The sequence below is a fragment of the Botryllus schlosseri genome, chromosome 3, assembly GCF_051294905.1.
Source record: "Botryllus schlosseri isolate E-star chromosome 3, Bs_hap1, whole genome shotgun sequence".
In the NCBI taxonomy this organism is placed as follows: Eukaryota; Metazoa; Chordata; class Ascidiacea; order Stolidobranchia; family Styelidae; genus Botryllus; species Botryllus schlosseri.
The window spans coordinates 5,320,527-5,343,697 of record NC_137238.1 but is presented as its reverse complement, the minus strand read 5'-3'; the positions used below and the strand labels follow the sequence as shown (position 1 = coordinate 5,343,697).

Genomic DNA, 23,171 nt, shown 5'->3' with positions numbered 1-23,171 from the left:
TGTTTAATAGGCCTACATATATTGTATGTAACACAGAACGATGTGGAGGGCCGCATGCGGCCCGCGGGCCGTAGTTTCCCCACCGCTGCTCTACAGTATTGGCGTACTTTTGCTTTCGCCTCAGCGTGGCTGATTTCGTCTGGAAGCATCTGAGAAGGAGAGCGTGGCTAATTTCGTCTGGAAGCATCTGAGAAGGGGTATCGGTCCTGGCAGCTTGCCAAGCCAATTTATCGGCTAACTCATTACCACCGATATCAGCATGCCCCGGTACCCAGGCCAGGACAACGATGGCGCCTCTCTGAACCGCTTGATTCAGCAAGCGACCACATTCAAATATAACATTCTGCGTTTGCTGTGCCTGCAAGTTGGTCATAGCGCATAGCACGCTCAGACTGTCCTAGAGAATCAGATATGTTTGATGGTATGAGCCATTCTGGCAGATCCATTTTAGAGCGTGGAGAATGGCTTGTGCTTCTATGGAGAAGATTGACGGAGAAGATTGACAACAAGCCAAAGGGTGGAACGCGGCTGGGAAAAGTTCATCATCAGCGACGGGATGGTAAATGCAAAACCGTCTCTCTCTGCTGATTTAGAGCCGTCAGTGCATACTTCGGTGGCATCGTTATATCGTTCGAATATGAAGTCCAGAACTATGGGTTTATGTGACAGAGGTGTGATATCTTTTTAATGATTTTTGCAAGGTCTAAATCAATATTAGGTGATTGCATCAGCCATGGACGCAAATCTGGAAGAGTTTTTCTTTCCAGGACAAGATTATTCAGAGACTCGACAACATTTTGTGACATTTTTTAGAGAGACTAAGGTCAACAGAAAATCCCAAATATTTGCTGGCAGCTTTGGCTGCAATATTATGTAGAACAGTACCACTTTCGCTAGATTTGCAAGCATGTACAGTTATCTTAACGATTTCCGCAATGAGTGCAAGGAGGACTACGGGGTCAATAGAAGCAAGCCCGCTTGTTGCGGTTTCGACCGTGGGGTTGGCAGCAGTTCGAGTGGGTGGTGGTTGTCGCCAGTGGCGCAGGTCACCGTCGTTGAGCTGTGGGGTGGTAGGCCTTCAACTCCGACCACGGGTTGATATATTCTTATAACTAAGCCGCTGGGAGTATGGCTTTGAGATCGTGTGTGCGTTAAGTCTGTTGGAGTCAGGATCGTCTACGATTACTGACTCGTGGTACTCGGACATGGACTCGGGATTTTCCCTAGGTTGTGTGAGGGACATATGATATCCCTCTTTCTGAGCAATAATTTTTGCTTCTTCCTTATATATTATGCAACCACCATATGCAGCGCTGTGTTCCTCGTTGCAATTTACACATTTTTGTTGTTTGAACAATCGTCGTGCGTGTGATCACGGCCACCGCATTTGGAGCAGCAACGTTTTCCGCGACAGTGCTTGGCGACATCCCCAAAGCGATTGCATTGGAAGCATCTCGTTGACGGTGGATTGTATTGTCTGGTTTTAAAACGGAGATAGTGGAACATAACGTGCGTTGGAATCGTGACCGTGCTGAAAGACAGCAGACCTGCAGTTGTACTAACAGTGCCATCTTTCGTTTTTTTGGTGAGCCTTTTAACATGAATTACATTCATGCTGCCAAAACTTTCTAAGAGCTCCTGTTCCGATATTTCGACAGGTACTCCGGGGATAACTGCGCGACTTAGGTACGGTCTGGGTAGAAAGATTGATGTCTTAATTTTTATGGTTGTCGATGCTGACTTCAAAGTGGTGCAATCAAGGAGCTGCTTTGCTTGCTTTTCGTTGTTACAAGTGATAAGGACGTCACCCGAGCGAAAAACCTTGATGTTACCAGAGGTGGTCAGTAACGAAGTACTTCTACTTTTTCGAAGTACTCAAGTAGTTTCCCTCTACTTCTGGTACTTACTCAAGTAGATAGGATTTTCGCTACTTCTACTTCTACTTCGTAATTTTTTGTGATCCACTTACTTACTTTTCGCTATTTTCAGTTTGTCAAGTAGAAGTAGTTTAATCCTTTCATCAGGAATATAGCCTGAGCAATTTCGGGGCTGTTTTCACGGAGTATCAACATGTAATTTTTCATAAAAGCTGAGTAAAGCGAAAAATTTTCGTCGCGCTTCGCGCTCAGAGGATACGGAGTAGCCAGTATGATTTCACGAAAGTATCGGTAAATATAATTTGGGTAGCGGGTTGGCGTGGTTCCGTTCACACCGTATTGTCTCCCATTGCCCATATGGAATATTTCACCACAGTATATATGTATGGCTCATCATAACGTTTGAAACTGATGTTTCGCAATGTAGCATCTACTTATGATATCGTAATCTAGCAGTCCATAGTGTGTCCTAATCTGGAAAAGTCAACTCTGACTTTTTTAGTTTTAGAGCTGTTTTAGCATACCACCTTTGAAACTTTCTGTCTTTAGACATGAAATACATATCCCGCTTTTAGAAGTGCTATTTAGCTTACATTACACTTTCAATTTCCAGTATCATATACTTTGAGATATAATCAATATCAGTTATTTTGTCTCGATAAAATGCCATGTTGAAGTATAAAAGCAAATGTAGTAATGCCATTAATTTCCGGAAATAAAGCTACACAATATGGCATTTTCATGATCCACCATATTTTTTATTCATGTCTACTAATCGCGCAAAGTGCTGATACCGTATCCTATACAACTTCTCCGTATTGCTCTTCGACTACACAACGGCCACCATACCATGATACTTTCTAGAACGATTTCTAGTTCGATTAAACAGAGGATTAGTATCGCATTTCCATATCAATACTATCATTTTCATCCCATGATGCGGACGAATGCGTATGCTGTCGAAAATTAAATACCTCCTGGTATACATCAAAATGAATCAAGCTCGGCACCTTTCGCATTGCTCAATTTGCACCTCATGACAATCCATGTGAACGAATTATGATCGTTTTCATAGCTACTTACTTACTTGAGTAGATATAAAGTCAGTCGATTCTACTTCTACTTCAAGTAGTTTTAGGTTGCTTATGGAAAAAGTACTTCTACTCGTACTTGAGTAGATTTTTCCGTCGCTACTTCTGCTTCTACTTGAGTAGCTTTCTTGACTACTTTGACCACCTCTGGATGTTACAAGTGACAAGGATGTCACCCGAGCGAAGAACCTTGATATCAGCATAGCTGCCTATAGGCCTTATATATTGACGCATAGCGTGCCTTATTGACCAATTCTGGGTGATACGATTTCATAAGTCTACCCTCTCCACTGAGCCAAACCTTGAGATTTCCCGAGACAGGGACGGAAGACGGCACGGCAGAAGATCCTTGCGATGGAAATGTAACTTTAGAGGTCTCAAACACGCGGCCCGCGAGAGCATTTGGTGCGGCCCGCGACGGCATTTCGGAATTTCAAGTATTCAACAATATATTCAAGTGCCATATATATTTTTTAAATATAAGATATTAAATTTTACGCTGAAGCTATACTATATAAATCACTGAAACCTCAACAAACTTCACTATAACAACACTTTTATAAGCTACCATGCGGTAGATCATCGATTACGTCACATTTCTAGTTTATGATGATAAAACATGACCCGTTGATGATTCGTGACTGAAAGTTGAGATTTAGTTTGGAGTGACCTTCTCGTAAAATTACTCGATTTCGGATTGACTGGGGGATTAAAAAAAATGACTCGAGTTGAGTCGGGTCAAACGTTAAAATCAGAGAAGCACTTGCGACTCGGAACGGTGACTTGGTAATCCTGCGGACGCAACAATCTGTGAAACTGCCATGAGGAATAGTAATATATCAAAAGTTAGTAGCTTGCGTTGCTTTATGTATATAGTTATCTAATCAGGTCAGTGTGACAACCATTGGTATTCTGTGACCCCTGTGACGTATAGGCCTAGTTGGTTACATGCTGGGTGTTGTTTGTTCTCTTTATCCATGTTATTATCGGTGGCGAGTACGGTATAGTAGTACACTCTACACCTGTGACATATCTTCTTGACTAATTTATTCAACCGGAAAATAGTCTTCGCGCCACGCGCGATTTTATGTGAATGGGCTTTTTGATTTAATATAGCCTAGGTACCATCAGAAATTGCATGTGTTGAAAATGAACAGGGGCTCCGAGAAATCTTATTGGAAGCAAAAAGGGTACGATCGCTAAACTGATAAAGAAGCAATGTTCTAACTATTGCTCAATAATGATTATATTTAAGTTGTTATTGATATGTTCCAACAATGGAAGGCATAATCTAACGCTGATTTAATTTGAGTTTGACAAGGACAGTAACAATAGCCGATACTTATCACGATTCACGACTACCGGTATATCAAAACCAAGATTAGGCTACACCTCTCAAATGCTCTGATATCAGCTCAATCATCAGTAGATTGTAAAATAATCTACATAAAATTGTGGCACGTCAAAGGCCCACTAGCTGGAATATTATAACCCGGCTATTTTACGATGTCATGATGCATCCTCTCGCATGATGTTTATAACTCAATAATTGAAAAAGTTATGCCCGGCACAAAATCAATTTTATTCAAATATTTAAAAATGTGATTTTTTCCGTATCAGGCGGAAATAGTACAATAGTAAATTACATTTCCACGATGTTTGTGGAATGCCTGTCCGCAAGGTACAGTCAAATAAGGCCTACTTAGGAATTAGCCTATACATTGAAAATCTCTATTATTGATGCTGCGGCCCGCGACGTCATCAAAACTAGGAAATTGGCCCGCGAGCACGTTTGGGTTTGAGACCTCTGCTTTAGGACAAGGGTCCGGATTGTTAGGCGTAGTTGCGTAGTCTCTAGCTATAACCTTAGCACCATTTCCATTTTCATCGGAGTCACTCTCAGCTTCTTGCGCTACACTTATCACAGCTGTATACACTTCTTGCGCTTCATAAGACTAGATTTATCTGCGTCCATGTTCTCCATTTCCTACAAGAGGAGTTGGAGAACTACTGACTAGACTACTCAGACTACTGTATCTATTGGTTCTTAACTGCTACGGTTAGGTAATGATATGACAAAGCGACTCTGTCTGCACGACTCGGTGGTTTAATAGAGCAGACAAGAGCTAATCAAGAGACGACCGTACTCGACGACGTCTAGCGATTGGCTGACCTAAGCAATATGGAAAGATTGATTTCTTGTGACTTTAACTGTTACTCATACTTTGTCACATTCCTTTACTTTAAATCTGGATTACGCATGCGAGGTACGTAGGCAACGTATTCGTGGCATAGTAATGAACAGGCTTCGAAGTAAACGAAGTTCCTGTTTAGTTGATATACAGCCTATGTGGTTTTAGTCCACGCAGCAAAATTTCAAAAAGCAGTTTTAATGTTATGAATTCACCGCAACCTTTCGCAGGACGCACAGAATGGCTTCGCGGGCCGCACTATGCCCAGGTCTGAGTTAGAGGGAAGTTTTTTAAATTCTTTGTTTGCTGACGATTGCTCCTGAAGAGTATTAGCACGGAAAACACCGGGTTTTAATATGTATCTTATCGCACAACTATGTATCGTGACATCCTATTCTGTGGAGATGCGGGTTCAGTTTGCCTTACCCTGTATGCAGCCGAATAGGTATCAGGGGTCTGGAACCTTTTTCATCCTGAGAGCCATATCGGCCCTATTTTTCCCATTTTCTCTCCCAAAGAGCCATACATGCCCATCAAATGTTACGTCACAATTGAAAATTCGAGACGCTATGGTAGCACTAATTCGAACTCAGTCATGGGATTCCTCATGTGAGCCTCATCTTCTCTATTAAATGTCGTGCTAGTCATGCAGGTTGCGTTATTCAAGCATGCGAAACTTGAGTTGCGAGTTCGTCGTGAGGCTCGTGAATGCAAGAACCTATGATTACATGAGTAGGTGGAGCCAAACATGGCCAGTAGAGCAGTATATAAGCATACCCCCTCTAAGCTGTGATTGCCGACATCAGTGACGTCGGGTTATGGGAGGCAAGTGAGGCAGTACCGGATCTGTGGTCAGGATGAGTGAGCAAAAATTGTGAAACCTTCAAATACTATTGGTATTTTCTATCGATGTTCATGAGTGATAAGATTTTGAACATTTTTCTCCCAAAATCGAACAATTTGCATATTTATTGCTCGAAAATAGCGCGAAACGAGAGGTAAGGCGCAGACGGGCCGAACCTCACCGTTGATGACGCAATTCATCGTAAATAGCTTTATTATAACTGATCTTGATCGAATGTAACTGAAACGAATCCGAAAATTAATGATGACTTTGTTGCATATTGTTATTTTTGACCTCCCATCAGGTATGTGGACCCAGTCGAAATATTTATTGGAATCATTCAAACGTACCAGTAAAACCCTCATTCGTGAGACGCACACGGTTTCATTCGAAATTTCATGCTGATGGCCTCATATTGTGCGATACTATTGTTGATATAGGGGAGATGTGGTACCGATGGATCACTGGGACCGAAAATACTTTGAAAATTCTCTATGATAATTCCATGATTACACTCCGTGAACTTGTCTACAATTGCATGCTGGCAACATCTTTCCACACATACAAAAAAATTCGACGTGCGAGAACTATGGGGTCTCTCACAGATGTTTTTTGTTTTGGGGGGTGTAAACTAAATTTAGATCGACATACACATTTTTCTTTGTAACCTTCAACACGAACAAACCAGCAATCATTTTTATTGTGAAGTTTAGGGCTTGTATCAGGCTATATAATGGAACCTATTATTTTTTTCAGTACTTTCCTTGAGTGGAATTTTTTTCGATTCATGTACAAAATTAGTAGGGTGGGGACCGATGATACAATAGCCAAATCAAGCAAAATAATCAAGCATACTAATCACGAAACAAATGAAACATGACTACGTACAGAAAATCTTTATGTAATAATTGCATATGATGTTTTATCGCTATAACGAGGTCTTTGGAAGTCACATTGTCGATTTTCCGGCAATATGTATGTACCCTCAAATTTATAAGTCCGAGCCTAAATCGAAACGTGATTTTATGACAACATTTGAGTCAATATTTAATGTATTTTTTGACGGTTGCGACCGAAAATTCTTCTTTGGCTTGCTGTAGCTTAGATTATAATACTGAGCAAGAAAACTTGACACATCTGAGTTTTTTAGGGTATATGTGTCATAGGTCCCCGGGTCGTGTGCCATTGGACCCACCGGGTGGGGACCGATGACACGTTCGAGCAACAAATTTTAAACGTCCATAAATATTTTTTGAAAGGACGGATATTCATGTATATGTGCGCGATAGGTAGAGCTTGTATCAAAGTGCTGAGCCAGCAAAAGATCTTCTGTTTTCGGCTGAACATTTTGGGGCCAGCGATCATTTTCCAATTTTTGATCCATCGGTACCACATCTCCCCTACAATGTTTATTTTTTCAATTCTCTACTAGTTGCTGACGATTACCCCTGATAAGTGTCAGCCGAAAATATTCGGGTTCATTTCAATATGAATATACTATTCAATTGCATATTGAGGTTCCGACTTGGTATTTTGTTATGGGACGAATCATTTTCCTCCGCGGTTCGCATTTGTACGGTGGGGCTCAAATAACACTAATATATTAAAAGCCAAAGTCACCCTGAATCGCCCCAAGCGTGATTAAAATTTTCAAGTTAAAATAAAATCTCTAAAAGATTTGGGAGCCAATTCGGTATTCCAAATTGCATGTTGACGGCCGCCGCACTCGCTAATTTAATTATGTGACGAGGTCCGCATACCTATTGTTTATTGGCTGCATGCGACCGTACGTCTGCAGGTTGGCCGCTCTGGACTGTTGAAATAAGGATCAGCAAGGCTGCAACATATTGGAAATTCTAAATACCAATCTGACCACGAGGTTACCGGACCACCATCTTGTACAGTGCTTGTCAAACTCGACCCCCTTCCCGGTACCCCTGCAATTATATGAAGATTGCGCTATTTATAAGCATCTTGCAGGAAATAGCCTACCAATTCCAAATGCCTGAGTTCTAGCGGCGGTTTCCTCAAGAATCATTATAGACAGATTCAGCAAGCTGAACACATGGTAAATCCATCCAGTACTACTCCAAAACGAACCAATAAGTCCATTACCAACGATTAAATGAAGAGAAGCATTTTCTTACAACATCACACTACACTGTAAAAATTATTGTTGTAAAGTACCCTGTAATCAGCTTGTAATGGCGGACTGCAAGCTTGTGGAGGTTGTAAACGCCAAATGCAGGCACATAACAAGCTGTCGTGCTTGTAAATTGACATGCTTCAGAAATGATGTCCAATAATGTACAACGAAGTTTGAACTTATACTCCAGACATACCTCATACATGATGTCGGACTGGCAACGCAGGTCGAACACCCCCGGATATGACCAAGACATGACCCAGACATGACGTTTGAGTTGAAACGAAGTCCAAACTCACCCGGCATGATGTTCGATCTGCAACCCTGTCCGAACATACTCCAAACATTTATTAAACATGATGTCCTGTGTCAACACAGTCCGAACACTCCCCAGACTTTTGCCATACATGATGTTCGTGTCTCAAACGAAGACCGCAGCACTCACGCCACACATATCCCAGACATGATATTCCGGTGACAACGCAGTTCGAACACACATTCGATATGCCCAGACACGAAGTCGGAGTTGAAATGCAGTCTGAACCTACTCCATACATGCCTCTGACATGATGTCCGAGTGTCAACGCAGTTCAAACTCACCCCAGACATGCCCAGACATGTCCCAGACATGATGTCTGAGTGTCAAAGCAGTCCTAAAACACCCCAGATATTATGTTCGATTGGCAACGAAGTCGGAAGCTACTCCAGACATGCCTCAGACATGATGTCAGAGTGTCAACGCAGTTCAAACTGACCCCAGACATGCCCCAGACATTCCCCAGACATGATGTCTGAGTGTCAAAGCAGTCCTAAAACACCCCTGATATTATGTTCGATTGGCAACGAAGTCGGAACCAGCTCAAGACATGCCTCAGACATGATGTCAGAGCGTCAACGCAGTCCGAACGCACCCCCGACATGACCCAGACATGATCTTTGAGTGTCGACAGAGAATAACGAACACGTCCCAGACATGCCTCAGACATGATTTCCGAGTGACAACACAGTTATAGCACACCACAGACATGCCCCAAACACGATGTCCTAGTGTCAGCGCATTGCAAACTCACCCCAGACATGCCCCATACATGATGTCTGAGTGTCGAGGCAATCCGTAAACACCCCTGACATGATGTCCGATTGACTACGAAGTCCGAGCCTATACTCCAGATATGCTGCAGACATGCTGTCGGAGTGTCTAAGCAGTCCAAACACACCCCAGACATGACCCAGGTCTGATCCACGGGGGCCAACGCAGCCCCAACATACATCAGCCATACCGCAGACATCATCATTGGTTTATTGGACATGAAGATGATTAAGTGGACACGTAGGCCACACTCTAGTCTTGATGTTCGAGTGGAAATAACACAGCCCAAACGCACCCCAGATATACCGCAGACATGGTTTCCGATTGACAACATAATCCGAACACACCCTAGATACGCCCCAGATTTGATGTCCTACTGGAAACGTAGTCCATAATACTCCATACATACCGCAGGCATACTCAAGACAACAGAAGTATTATGGTCATTATTTTTCATCATTATTACTTTAATCACAGATCGTTAATGCATATTGTACAAAATAAAGACACGGCCGCGGTTGAACCTTGAACAGTTCGGTAAAAGTCCGCCAAAATGTTGCCTGCCGATTCCTTTCGTTTCGGCTTCACTGGACAGCAGAAGCTTTGCCGTCAGCTGTAGCGTTTGTTGCAGCTTGAGTCGAGATCATAGTCAGGCCGAATCTTATTGAGGGCTGCTATGTGTCGCGTCATTTGTAGATAGGAAGTGTTAGAGACGTAGTATCTATGTGCAGATTATGAGGTTGTGCGTCATTCACCTTTAGTGAGAACCCTTTGACGTCATATCCGGCTTAATTCGTTTTGTGTAGTAGATGGCGCGAATACGTAGTGAGAGTACAGCAGAGCCCGGAAAATTGGCAAGTTTTTCAGTCAGTATTATCTTATTGAAAGGGATTCCACCGCTGCGATGGCTATATTATATAGCCTATATATTCTTGTGCAGTCGTGCTCAATTGATAACTGCAGCCAAGAGATTGGTACGTAGAAAAATTATATGTGATTTGGTGACTTTGCAGAATATAGAATTAGTCCTGTTTGCTATAGCGGACGTATTCCATGAAGTAGACGATGCCAGCATTGGTTACTGTTACTAAGATGTTGTCTGGGATGGCTGATTCCAACGACGGCCAGTTAAAATTGAATTTAAAGAGAAATTCAGGTAAATTTAAAATTTCGGCCTCACAGGTCTAGTTGATTAATTACTTGGCATATTTGTGTTACAGATGCTTCAAAAGTGACAGATTTGCCTTGTATATGGTCTGTGTAATTCCAATTGATGTGTCAGCATTGTGAATCTATTAATGACACAAAATTGGTAAGATACTCTGCCATCGGATATACTTGATGGTGTAGAATTCAGCACAATTTTATCTTGCAGGTGATATGTCAAAGTGCTGGAGATGTAGGCCTACCCTGTGGTCTGCAATAGTCAGAACAACGCAACAATGTTTCATCAATCATGACTGATCTCGTAGCCTCTATACTGCGGAAGAAAACAAACAGATGTAGTCGACAGTCGAGTAAGTATTTTGTAAGATATATGTTTGGTGAACGTTTAACAAGATTTTAGCTGTCAATCGGTACTGACTGCTTTCGAAATTGCAAGATACCTATTCACGACTAATGGAAAATGACTGATAATGACGCTACAAATAAGTTAAAATCTTCGAAAATTGATTGTGACTGTGATGGTTATTTCATGCTGTTTCACTCGGAAAGTGACACAAAGTTGTACCAACGCTACCTCAACTTATTTGAAAAATTATAAGTATTTCATTACTCACTACCCATCAGTGTTATTAGGTACTATTTCCCGAAGCACATTGTGACTTGTGACAACTATAACCTACATGCTCACACCGTGCTGAGCGCTGAGTGCCGAACTGACATTTGGCGCATTTACGTTGATTTTAATAACATAAAACATGTAAACTTCCATTACGACATTATCCGCCCTCGTATCAAGAACACAGGCAAGTTCAGCTCGGGTGCAGAAAATGGCTGTTCTAGTGATTAATATACTAGTGCAGTGGTTATCAGACATGGACACGGATAGTCTGATGGCAAGGAAGGTTATGGCTATTGCTGAGAAAATTTTCAAATGTTAAATTTGAATTATATGCGGCAATAATTAATTATGAGTTGTGGGGCAAATCGCACGGGGCGCAAAATAATTCCCGTCGATTGTGGCTTTGTGCTCCCTTCAGATGCTATGGCCATGTTTTACTCCAGTTCAGCTCTGTTACTTCAACAGCCCAACTCACTGTGTACCAATTTTAGTGCAATGAGGTTGATTATATACGTGAACTTTTTGTTCAGACTTTCTCCGCCAACGCATGCGAGAAAAGAGGCATGTTCAGCTCTAATTCGGAAATATCCAATTCTGAAATTAGTTACGGCTGTTGAAGATAATTTTCTTCCGCCATATGTAAGTTTTGAGGCTTGCAGTGTGGAAATATCACACTCTGTCAAATTCGATACATTTTAGTACTCATGGATAACGAGACTCAACGACAAAATATATAACGAGCATCGGAAAATGAAAGACACAGACGACCCGGTTCTCCTAGCAAACAGAAAAAAAGTTAAGACGGACTGGCCCGCGGAGACGGCTTCCTGCTGAAGAATCGCCTACGGCAAGCCCACGATGCAAGAAACCCAGAAGTTCTGATGTTGCGGACGAAGTATGAAACTGCTATTTCAAGGAAGCCTCAAGGTTGAGAACCACTGATTCATATCAACTAAAAATTTCAGGAAATAGAATCGTTGACCAATGATAAAAGTTCAGCTGAACACAAGGCATTCATATTGTCGGAATCGAGTGCGTCAAACCCAGCGAAGGGAGAGCTATTGCAATCCATGAAAGCCACCTTCAAAGGTCGCCGGTCTGACATAGAAGCCTGCATGCCAACTGCTGAAATTCTTATTGAATATCCGCTGAGAGAATCATATTGGGTAAGAAAAATATCATTTGTTCGATTTCTGTTCACTGGTAATTGTTGATGTTTCAGCTATTGGAGGAGATGAAGATCATAAACAATGGTCTGAATATACTGGACAATATCCAAGAAAAAGAAATATTCTCTAAGCACGCGACAAAAATAAACTGGAGTCGTGTGCCAACCAGCATTACAGCTGTGATGGGTACGATGCTTCAAGAATACAAATTATTGGATGTCTAAAAATAAGAATTTTTTTCAGATTTTGTGAAAATAAATTGGATGGTCGGTATGCCTGCAATGTTCAAAGAGTCATACGACAAATTTTTGGTTATAGATCAGGTTCGTACCAAATACATACCGTCATTGCATTACTATGAATATAACCTTGCTGCGATCATTATAAGCCAAGAGTCCGATATATTAGTTAGACAATAAGCTCAGCCCACTTCCGCATTGGCAATGTAATTAACCATTGCTCTGAAGAGGCCAAACACGATCGCTACCAAATACAGAGGCGTATACATGGACGCCTAACGCATTTCCTCGCAGATCGTGTAATACGTGTGAGGATAGCAATACCTCAATATTGTAGTTCAGTTGTTCTCAACCTTTTTGACCTTGCGGCACCCTTTGAAAATTGAAAATAGTTTGCGGCACACTAGCACAGTGGATCGCAACATTTTTTGACGCCTCTGTAAACTGCCAGAATACTGCATTGTCACACAGGTGGCGCCATGTCTGCTGAATTCAGCCTTTCGAGCACACGATGGCATGACAGCAATTTCGTTTTGTCATATGTACAAACTTCAAATCGAGTCTTATGTAGTATACTGATCATTTCCTACATCCTAGAATTATTTTGCACATAATTTCAAAATTTAGAAGAAATCTGTCACGGCACACCGGTTGAGAACCACTGCTGTAGTTCTATTGGCAGCCACCTGCAGCTCAATTATAGTTCCAACAAACTGGGACGGGGAAATGTGTTAGCTGATATAATTTGATCAACTATACTTTTCAATTCTCATATTCGGCACCTGTAACATAACGTTACGTTGCACTTCGCGCCTACATTTTAACGGCAGTACTGATACGCTACCTAACAATCGCAATGTGGATGGCTATGTTCGTCAAATTTTTGAACGGGACCGTCACTTCCAAGTGGGTTCATTTCTCGCTGGTAATTAGGAAGACGATGAGGATATGCCGAGTAAAGCGAATTCGAGCGGGGTATTGATTGCGGGCGGGACCAATGTTCCCTCTAATTTTTACGAGTCAGCACACACTCACTGCGCGGTTACTTGGACAACAGTACGTAACCACGAAAAAAAAGGTTATCACTTCGAATTTTTTGTGCGCAGCTTAGAGGGAACATTGGGCATGACAGCAATTGTGATTTGTCAGATAGAGCCGATTTAGATTAATGATCATTTGCTGTATAAAGACTGGAAGTATTTCGCGCATAATTTCCTATGTAGAAGAAATCTCTTGAAGCACCCTTGCGAGACATAGATTGCACACTAGTGTGTCGCGGCATACCGGTTGAGAACCAGTGTGTTAGTAAGTGCTGTACTCGTCATTGTTGGACCAATTACACCTGTTTGATAAAAAATTACTCTCGTAGTCGTACTACTCTCATTGCCTTTCAATATACAGATGTACCTTTCTTTTCAGGATGTTTCGGAATCACCAAACCCAATCATACATTTGGACACTGGGAAAAAGATATGGACGGTACACTTTGATGGGATTGAGATTAATGACGTTGTAGATTTTGCATATGCTTTGGCTATCATTCTATCCCTGCATTGGGTATTTAATATCCAATTCGAGCGCAGTGTGAATAACACATTGCATTTCTTATCCATCTGCATTGGCAAAATCAAGGGACTGCGTGTACCATCTGCAGTCACTACAATCTGTGATAACATGTGATATAGAAAGTGATTCGACTGATTTTACAACTAATGGACATTGATGTAAAGAATGATCAGTTATCAAGAAAATTTAGCTTTTTTGTAGTGCTAAATCACATTTTGAACTGCTCTAAACTTAATTTTTACTCTGCTACTTCTGTAAAGTACAAATAGAAGTGGAATAAGTTAGTATCTGGCCAAATTAACTGTTTCAGAGTACTTGCGTACTTTCCATTCATTTACTATACTACGAGAAGTATCAGCACGTGGCAATTGCTGCCCCTGAGCAATAAATCATGACATATACCCACGTTCCCATGCTGAATAATGTGATCTTGCCTTTACTTTGACCTCTTCAATCTTATTAACATAGGTCTCTGATGGCCAAGTCGTGACACTTTTGTTATTGTTCCATACTGTGTTATTGTACTGTGCTGACTGCTGGTGTATCTACTGTTCCTGCTGCATGTGTTGCTTCTGCTTCATATTCATTTGCTGTATACAAAATGCCTGTTCTTTCTATTGATTTGTGAACAATCATGACCACCGTGCATCATGTCAGTTGTACTGTCGAGTACTGCCGGTATCAGGTGCAAGATTATAGGTATGAGAAAGAGAGAGAGCTACAAGCTTATGGTTGTAGTGAGCTTACAGGGTTATGGCTGTAGTGAGCTTACAGGGTTATGGCTGTAGTGAGCTTACAGGGTTGTGGCTGTATAGTGAGCTTACAGGCTTATGGCTGTAGTGAGCTTACAGGCTTATGGCTGTTAGCTTGTAATGAGTTTGCAAGCTTATGGTTGTAAGCCTGTATTGGAAATCACCAGGCTTTTTGTCGTAAATTTACAACAATAATTTTTACAGTGTAGGAATGCAATTCACAAGCTGCGTACAGCTAATATGAACAACTGAACATTATACGATATTGCACACCCAGTCAACATGTCCTGAAGCATTGAATTGCCTATTTAATGTGATACCTATAGTCGTTACTAACGACTCGTTAGTTTATTTTAATGCGGAGATGGTACACCCCAATTCCCCTCATCTGAGCGGTACACTTTTTTAAAATTTTGGTACACCATAGGGTGTACGATACACCCGGTTGAAGAGCCCTGCTCTAGAGCGAGTGTCCTATATTACCCAAATGACAGTTCAAAAATGTTGTTGTATGCATGAGCTTTGTATGTCGCATTCTTAGCTGAAATTACCAACATCTTCATTATCGCTGATATCTATTTTCTTAAGATCGAGATTCAAGTTTTTGCAATATTAAAAGAGTTTACTCAGTAAAATGCATCGCCCTTTTCCCGATCAGTCCACCATTATTCGTTTTCAGTATGGCTGATATCGATAACCAGGAAGGCGATTGAGGCAGTCCGAATGATGTAGTTGATTGAAATTAAATATAAACATCTGGGATTTTGTTTCTCAATATCCGATTTCCTCAGAAAGCCACCTTATCAATACTGCAGGTAAATTTTACAGTAGTGTTACTCCACTCTAGATTAGTCTGCGGTGTCCAGCTAACGGTTCATCGCTTCATAAACGTTGAGGAAAATGGCTCTAACAAACAAATCTATAAGTTATTGCAAGTTCTGTCACGGCTGACATGCGAACCACTTCCGTGGTTTGTGAAATTCGAGTGACTATTAAGTCACATTTTAACGTCGGAATAAGCCATTGTGACTTCATTTGACAAATAAATATCGTGGAGACATTGTCCAACCTACCTGCATTGTCATGAACCGTCAATCACCGTAAGCAAATGCAGAGTACTACTCACCAGATGTATTGCATTGGAGATCCCAGATACGGTCGGTGTATCCTTGAACTGCTCTCATCAATGCAAATACAACATATATATTCATACTCTTGATTTGAATTACGTCTAATGTATCTGCTTGTCATAAGTAGGGCACGTTTTAGAATTCTATAAATCTCATTAACACAACTTTCGTAAAGCAAATGTTTAAATATACCCTCTGATGGGAATCAGCACAAAATATATAATATGACATAATATATATGAATGTATTATTCAACCATATCAAATGCACATATATGTGCACCAAACTTTTTTCAATTCATTTGGCTCGCATAATACGGCGGGTGTCATCAACACGAGGGCTGTGAGGTCATATTTTGCGGCCCGCGGCCTGATTTGAGATTTCAGAAGTACGCTTTAGTAAAGCATTATTGACATGCTAAAATTGATTACCGTTTAAAAGTGTTTTTGTTTGAAATAAGCTATTCTCCTAAGCCAAACATTACTATTACTCCTTAGCTGATACGGCTTTGGCGATGGTAACATCATTCCATGGACGAAGAATATCTCTGGCACCTTACAAAGATCCCCCTGAGTTACAATTATAATATGCCATTTCCATTTGTTACCAGCATGCATTCTGAATCGTAGGTATCCACTCTACATCCTCTATACCGCGACATCTGTACGTTTGCGGTCGCATACAAAATGCCTGGAATATGCAATATGGTGCTATGTATTACTCATTCAGGTGTAATGCTTTCTATTTATGTATTATGTAACGAATGCAACCCGTTGTGAAATCGCTATGATGCTCAACATATCCCAGAACATAATTTATGGCGATGGTGTTTTGATCAATCAATCTAAAGCAACTGTGAATGCATGCCTATTTATGCAGTCTTCGGTCAATATCCTGCACAACTTCCAATCAACTTCCACAATAGAGAGTGGAACTCCGGAGAGCGGAACTCCGGAGAACAGCGACATCGCCCCCCGATATCACAAATCCGGATCTGAAACAAGGCGGCACGGTGGATATTAGTTCTTATAACATGGGCGTACCATATGTCCTCTTTTTGAAAGACTTTTCCTGCTATCGATATCAGTGCAAACTAATTTCGACGTTCTAGCTTCAACACCCGGGATTTTTGCACCGGCAATTTCACTCGTGCATTTTTGCGTTAAAGCAGCCACAATAGGGCAATGAAAGAGACGTCATATTACTTGGATGAGCTTCCAGCGTCTTGAAAAGCCGAAAAGAAGACTGAGACAAGCTCTAGACTCGGCGCTAGATACCTGAAAGTGGATTATTGAAAGCAAAAGTGAATGAAGATTGGAAGTAAGCGAGTATGAAATGTCGTCCCCCCGACCTAAAGCAGACACGCTGAACTTGAAATGCACTGTCGTGCCGCACAAACCTGAACAAGATATGGACGTCACTGTTGTTGTTGTGTCACAATAACAATAAACAGAAAACGTCAGAAAACGACCAAATGAAAATGTTGTGTCATATAGGCCTACCACTCTTCTAGGGCAGTTTTCTTTTGACATGTCAAAATTTGTCAAAATTCTGTCAAAATTGTAGCGTTAGGTCAAAATTGTAGATTTTGAACTGTCGGTGAACTTATCATATGATATTTTATAGCTGGTAGCCTACTTTGTTGGCCTACCGTTGTAAACGGCTTATTGTCTGCTAATTGTGAATCATAAACGGTCAAATAACACAAATAGGTAGGCATGGTGTTATGGTCAACGTCCCGCAATATCCTAACTAAAGAAAGAATTCTTGGGCATTGCATCATTCTTATATTAAGAAGAGCATGATGAAAAATTGTGATGTTGACAACATTGTCAGAAGCAACAGGGTGTGTCACCAGCAGTGTACGCACAACTTGAGTGCTGTCAGCCAACAACTGCTGCTGTTGAACTTCCTTGGCAAGGTTCTTAGCAAGGACATGGACTTTCCACCCAAGAATGTAGGAAAGTATCTCTCGTTGTATTACAATTGTTTTTTAAACATTTCTACCATAATACGTATTGTAACCTGGGCTGAGGAGTCGGTAAACTTTACCACCGACTCCAACTCCGACTCCGACTTCTCACATTCACAATGGACCGACGCCGACTCCGACTCCCGAGTCTTTAAACTTACCGACTCAGACTACGGCTCCGACTCCTGAGTCTTTAAAACGAACGACTCCGACTACAACCCTGATTCCAACAGTATTATCAATTTACTTCGAAAATGATATGCCACAGTGACGGTTAAATGACTATCATATAACCATGATTAAAGATATGGCATACAAAATTGTTTCATTGGGGCACAACTCGAATTACTCACTATGCATGAAAGATGGCCTTTCAAAATTTCCTTCCTTTTTTGATATTTCATCAGTTTTTATAACATGGACTGGACTCTCTGATAACCTAATATGTATGAATCATTCAAACACGACATATATCCCATCCTGTATAATTAAAATGTAGATAAAACAATGGTAGTGTTGCTCTTGTGTATGAGTCAGCAACTAATACAGAGATGCATCTTACTAATTTCCGTATTACACATCGTACTGATTACAAGCACACACAGTCACACACTCTCACTACTAAGATACATTGGTCATAAACGAAATTTAGGAAGTAGTCAAATAGCATATGTCTAGTCTACATGTAGGCTACTTAGTCAAGTATTCAAAGACTAGGACTTGTAGTCTTTCTGAATCATTTGTTTGACCCAAGCAGCTAAGGTACACTGCAAATATTTTTAATTTTTGAAGTGGAAGTAGCGTATGGTTATATTTATATCAATTTTACAACCCGACGATATATATTGGCTCTGTCACAATATCATGGTATAATTCCAAAAATTGCATCAATTTGTGATTGCATCGCGAAGATGCATATTGCTTCCCTTCTTCCTCTATGCAATTGAATTGTAATTTGCAAATAATGTCCAATTCTATCCATGTCAGAGGTGGCCAACCTTTTCGGTCAAAGGGCCACATGAGGTTTACGAACCATAGCGCGGGCCACTTGAATGTTGATTACCTATTTTTAGTCGCCCGATAGGAACGAACCGAATTCGGTAACATTGAAAATAAAATTTATATTACTACGCTTAAAAGTGATAACAATTATATCATGAAAACTCAGTCTGCAAATATAGTGTGCAGTCATGCCCTGGTCGTGCGAAGCACGAATTTTTTCAAAGGTAATGAATGAATTCGATCAATAAATATATTACTTGCATATATTGGGGGTCGCCTCTGCATAGCAATGGGCTCATTTGTCGGACAGGATTATTTATCGTTTTAGACACAGCAATATCGACGGTCTCGGTGAACATAACTCTGCCATTTTGTGCAAATGTTTCATCGCCGACGATCTCGCTTCTAGCGCACAAGCGAAGTCGCATGCTGGACGACACGTTATCTCCTAATTGCGAGTATAGTTGGACTCAATTCTGAAAATTACGCGTATTTATGATTTCCAGGAGGGTTTACAATACTAAACACAAGAAATGTGACAGTAAATCATGCGAAGTGCTAAGAAAAATTTCAAGTCAAACAAATCTGCCACATAATATTCTACTTTTGGTCATACAAGAAGATCTGCGATGAATGTGGCTGATGCATGGTTATGCCAATGAGTCGAAACTGATGTTTTAGTCATCATCAAAATTCGCGGTCAGGCTAATCAAATTTGGGTTGTTCTTGCATTTTTACGTGATGTTATGTCTAATTTCGAGAATTACCTCGCAGGCCACACAAAACCTTCTCGTGGGCCACATTTGGCCCGTGGAGCATGGTCTGGCTGCCCCTGATCTGTATCTTTACTGATAACTAGGGCGATTTTTTTTTTACCTAAAAAACGAAATATTTTGACCTAAAAAATCCAAATTTTGACATTTTTTGACTTTAAAAAACTAAATTTTGACCAAATTTTGACCTAACGTATGCAAATTAGGTGTTTTCCCAAAAGATGTTAGAATTTTACTACTTATCCTCATTTCTGGTTTGAATTGTCTGTCCTTACGAAGTAGTTTTCCCTCAAAAACTTGTTTGACTCAAAAACTGACGAATTTTTACATGACGAAATATTATTTTAACAAAATTTGGCCCTATGATGAATTCCAGTACATGATGTACTATGGTGAAAATAATTAAAATGTGTTGTAGTACAACGAAAGATACTTTTCTGCATTCTCGGCAGGGATATCTAGTTCTAGATATCCCTGGTTCTCGGGTAAAAAGTGTCTGTCTTTACTAAGTAGCTTGCCAAGGATGAAGATGTGACGAGATAGCGTAGTGGAATAATCCACAGCTACAACACCAATGGGGTTTAGGTTCTAGTCCGACCGAGGTCGACTCCAGAATTCCTACCCAAGTGTTGAAGGTTTATCTAGGTTCCTTATCTCATCCGCGTAAGCGGTGTCTTACAAAAAGCATAGAAGTGGGCCGTGCTACAAGTCGGCAGAGTCTCGGCGGATATGGAATCGAAAATAAGGAATATCGGCCTGGTGTAAATGACCATTGTAGTCGACAAACACCATGAATATACGAACAACAACAGCAAGAAGAATGGAGAAAGAACGTTCAACTGTAGCAGCTATTGGCTGGCAACAGTGAAGCTGTGCGTGCGTACACTGCTGGTGACACACCGTGTTGCTTCATTCTGACAATGTTGTACATCACGATTTTTGTAAGAACCATGCAATGCCCACGCAGTCTTGCTTCACTTAGAATATTGCGGTACGTTGAGCATAACACGGTGTCAACCCATTTGTTTCATTTGAATGTTTATGATTCACAATGAGCAAACAATGCGCCGTCTGCCACAGTAGGCCTATAAAGTAGGCTACAAACTGTAAAATATCAAACGATAAGTTCACCGATTGCGCAAAATCTACGATAAAAATAAAATGCAGGTTGCGAAAATTTTTGTCAATTTTGACATTTTTTGACCTAACGCTAAAATTTTGACCTTATTTTGACTTTTTTTGACATGTCAAAAAAAATCGCCATACTGATAACAGTAATTGATGGTACATAAAAATCCTATTATAGTTATTCATTTTCACAAACTCCGACTCCAGTCAGTATTTTTTCCACGACTCCGACTCCAGCCACTGCAGTTTCCACGACTCCGACTCCGACTCCGACTCCAGCAAGCGAAAATTAGCCCGACTCCGTCTCCACAGCCCTGATTGTAACCACTGGAATACTTCATAGGGCCAGACTTCGTTGAAATATTTCTTTTTTTCATATAAAAAGTTGTCCGTTTCTAAGCCTAAAATGTTTTTTTCAGGCCAAACTACTTCGTTGGGACTGCCATTTCCAACCAGAAAGGAAGATAAGTGCCACAATTTTAACATTATGTGGGAAAAAACCTAATTTGCATACGTTAGGTCAAAATTTGGTCGGAATTCAGTTTGTTTAGGTTCAAAAAGTTAAAGTTTCGATTTTTTAGGTCAAAATTTTCCTTTTTTAGGTCAAAAAACGCCTACTCATAACTAACCACGAAATCCAGAGCAACCGCCCAGTAATCATGATCAAACCAGAAAAGAAAAAGAATGCTTTTTCAATGAACTTGCCGTTCCAATTTATTAGAACATACAACAAAACAAAGCAAAATGTAATGTGAGAAAATATGGCGATGTACACATTGTGTTGACATTGTGTCCGTAGTCACTTGTGCTGCTGTGCTCGTAAGCAAAAAACAGATGATACATATCCAACAGATTGCTGAAAATGCTCAATTCAACATGACCTAAAAGATCACTTAATTGGGCACTGTGCGAATTCTTCGAAAGGCCTTGAATGCACGCACCACTGTACTAAAACACACGTAATGTGCGAAATTTCGATTCCTCATTTTCAATCATCTCTACCTCTGCAATTCAATTATTCATCTACCGCAATTCTGTAATCTAGTCTCCTTATATAGTGCATAGGAATACCAATTCGACTCTACGGATGGAACGAAAGGTTTAGTTCAATCTCGCTATTTTTCTAAAGGGGTAGGCTGCTTCCCGGATTACCTGCGTAATACCCAGTTTTACAGTGACTAAATAATATAATAATAATCTGAGGTAGTGAAAGCAGCCAATAATGCCACTCTAATGGAAGTAGAAGCAGTGCTTTTTAAATCAGCGTAGAACTGCTTCAAGTAGGATTCAAGAAGTTGCTGTCTTTCAAAACAACTCGAGTAAGGAAGTAGTTTTGAAAAGCAGTCATAAATACGCTCTCGTTGACCCCATGTGTTGCTATACAGCCCGATTCGCAAACAAAAGGTGAACATTTTCGACATCACAATGGTTCGACAAAATGTGATACAAATGATAGATTTGCTATAGAACAGTCATTCTATACCTTCTTTCCACCCCAGTGCCACCATTCACATTACGTGAATGTTTGGCGACCTCCCTCGTATTACAAGGCTCATAGTTAATCAGGCTAAATAGTATCAGACATTAAATTAAATAAAAGGTTTTGCTGGGCACTGTTTACTGGTAATGAAACTGTCATGTCATATGAGGGGTTATGCGGCCTACTGCTTGATATGTCCGCATTAGTCACGCAAAGTCTAGATCGGCGTTTTCCAATCTTTTTTCGTCAGAGCCTCCCTCCCGCGAACCGAATAAAATATCAGCTCCCCCCTCCATCTCCTCCCTGCATCGAAAGAATATAACCAGACCTATTTTGCATGCATTGCAACTAATGAAATGGATGAGACTGGCGTCATCATCGTCAGAATAGTGGGTTTCATTGTTGATTAGTACAATCTCAACTTTCTCTGCGTCCCACTACGTCCAATCGATGCTGTGGTGAGCTTTGTCACAGCAAATAGGAGGGAAAATTTAGACCAACAGATGGTAAAGCCTGACAGTATGCGATTATACTGGAACAGAAAAGGGCGAGATTACTGGGAATGTTACTGGAATACAACTTTGGTAAACTTTCATGCAACTGCCCGATGTCATTGAGAGATAAACTGCTGTTTACTGCCAAACCACGAAGATCATGCTCTGCATGCATCGTACAAGCTATATGATGTGGTGGATTAAATGAGCAAGCTACAGTGAGTCAAATTCCTGACTGTCCACCATGATTAGATTATACCAGGAAACCGTGGGTGTGAGTTCCATAGCGTGATTGCCTTGTCTGGATGACTAAGTATTATTTCATATTTCAGAATCACACCAGATGTCTTCTGAGTCACTTCATGTGGTCTCTGTTCAAATATTTATTTACCGATAGCAACCTGTAATATCTTCTTGCTTCGCATGCTAATTTCAGGTAG

The 23,171-nt window shown here is 40.8% G+C and overlaps 2 protein-coding genes and 1 long non-coding RNA gene across 5 annotated transcripts in view; 2 read left to right on the top strand and 1 right to left on the bottom strand.

Annotated features, from left to right (window-relative positions):
* LOC145436584 (uncharacterized) overlaps positions 1–22,811 on the bottom strand; it is a 68,238-nt gene extending 45,427 nt beyond the window's left edge. Inside the window, exon 1 of the mRNA XM_080313964.1 lies at positions 15,879–22,811. Coding sequence (XP_080170090.1) covers positions 15,879–15,963 — 85 coding nt within the window. The 5' untranslated portion in view covers positions 15,964–22,811. The remainder of the gene's footprint in view (positions 1–15,878) is intronic.
* Positions 1–23,171, top strand: part of LOC145436620 (uncharacterized) — a 251,531-nt gene that overhangs the window by 11,810 nt on the left and 216,550 nt on the right. The gene's annotated exons all lie outside the window — the stretch shown is intronic.
* LOC145436600 (uncharacterized) lies at positions 10,049–14,651 on the top strand. 3 transcript variants are annotated; one of them, XM_080313987.1, is made up of 9 exons: positions 10,075–10,396; positions 10,461–10,552; positions 10,616–10,757; positions 11,557–11,665; positions 11,726–11,921; positions 11,992–12,192; positions 12,249–12,381; positions 12,439–12,518; positions 13,854–14,651. In XM_080313987.1, the coding sequence occupies exons 6-9, from the start codon at positions 12,097–12,099 to the stop codon at positions 14,112–14,114; spliced, it is 570 nt and encodes a 189-aa protein (XP_080170113.1). In that variant the 5' UTR covers positions 10,075–10,396; positions 10,461–10,552; positions 10,616–10,757; positions 11,557–11,665; positions 11,726–11,921; positions 11,992–12,096; the 3' UTR covers positions 14,115–14,651. The 3 variants fall into 3 exon arrangements, 2 of the variants coding, with proteins under 2 accessions (XP_080170113.1, XP_080170114.1); XR_013914324.1 differs by lacking the exons at positions 11,992–12,192; positions 12,249–12,381; positions 12,439–12,518 and having other exon boundaries at positions 10,049–10,396; positions 11,726–11,953; XM_080313988.1 differs by lacking the exons at positions 10,075–10,396; positions 10,461–10,552; positions 10,616–10,757 and having other exon boundaries at positions 11,267–11,665.

Coding starts and splice junctions, on each gene's coding strand:
- LOC145436600 (XM_080313987.1), top strand. CDS start 12,097: ATGAAAGCCACCTTCAAAGGTCGCCGGTCTGACATAGAAGCCTGCATG. Junction 12,193..12,248: donor CGCTGAGAGAATCATATTGG/GTAAGAAAAATA, acceptor TTGATGTTTCAG/CTATTGGAGGAGATGAAGAT. Junction 12,382..12,438: donor CAGCATTACAGCTGTGATGG/GTACGATGCTTC, acceptor AATTTTTTTCAG/ATTTTGTGAAAATAAATTGG.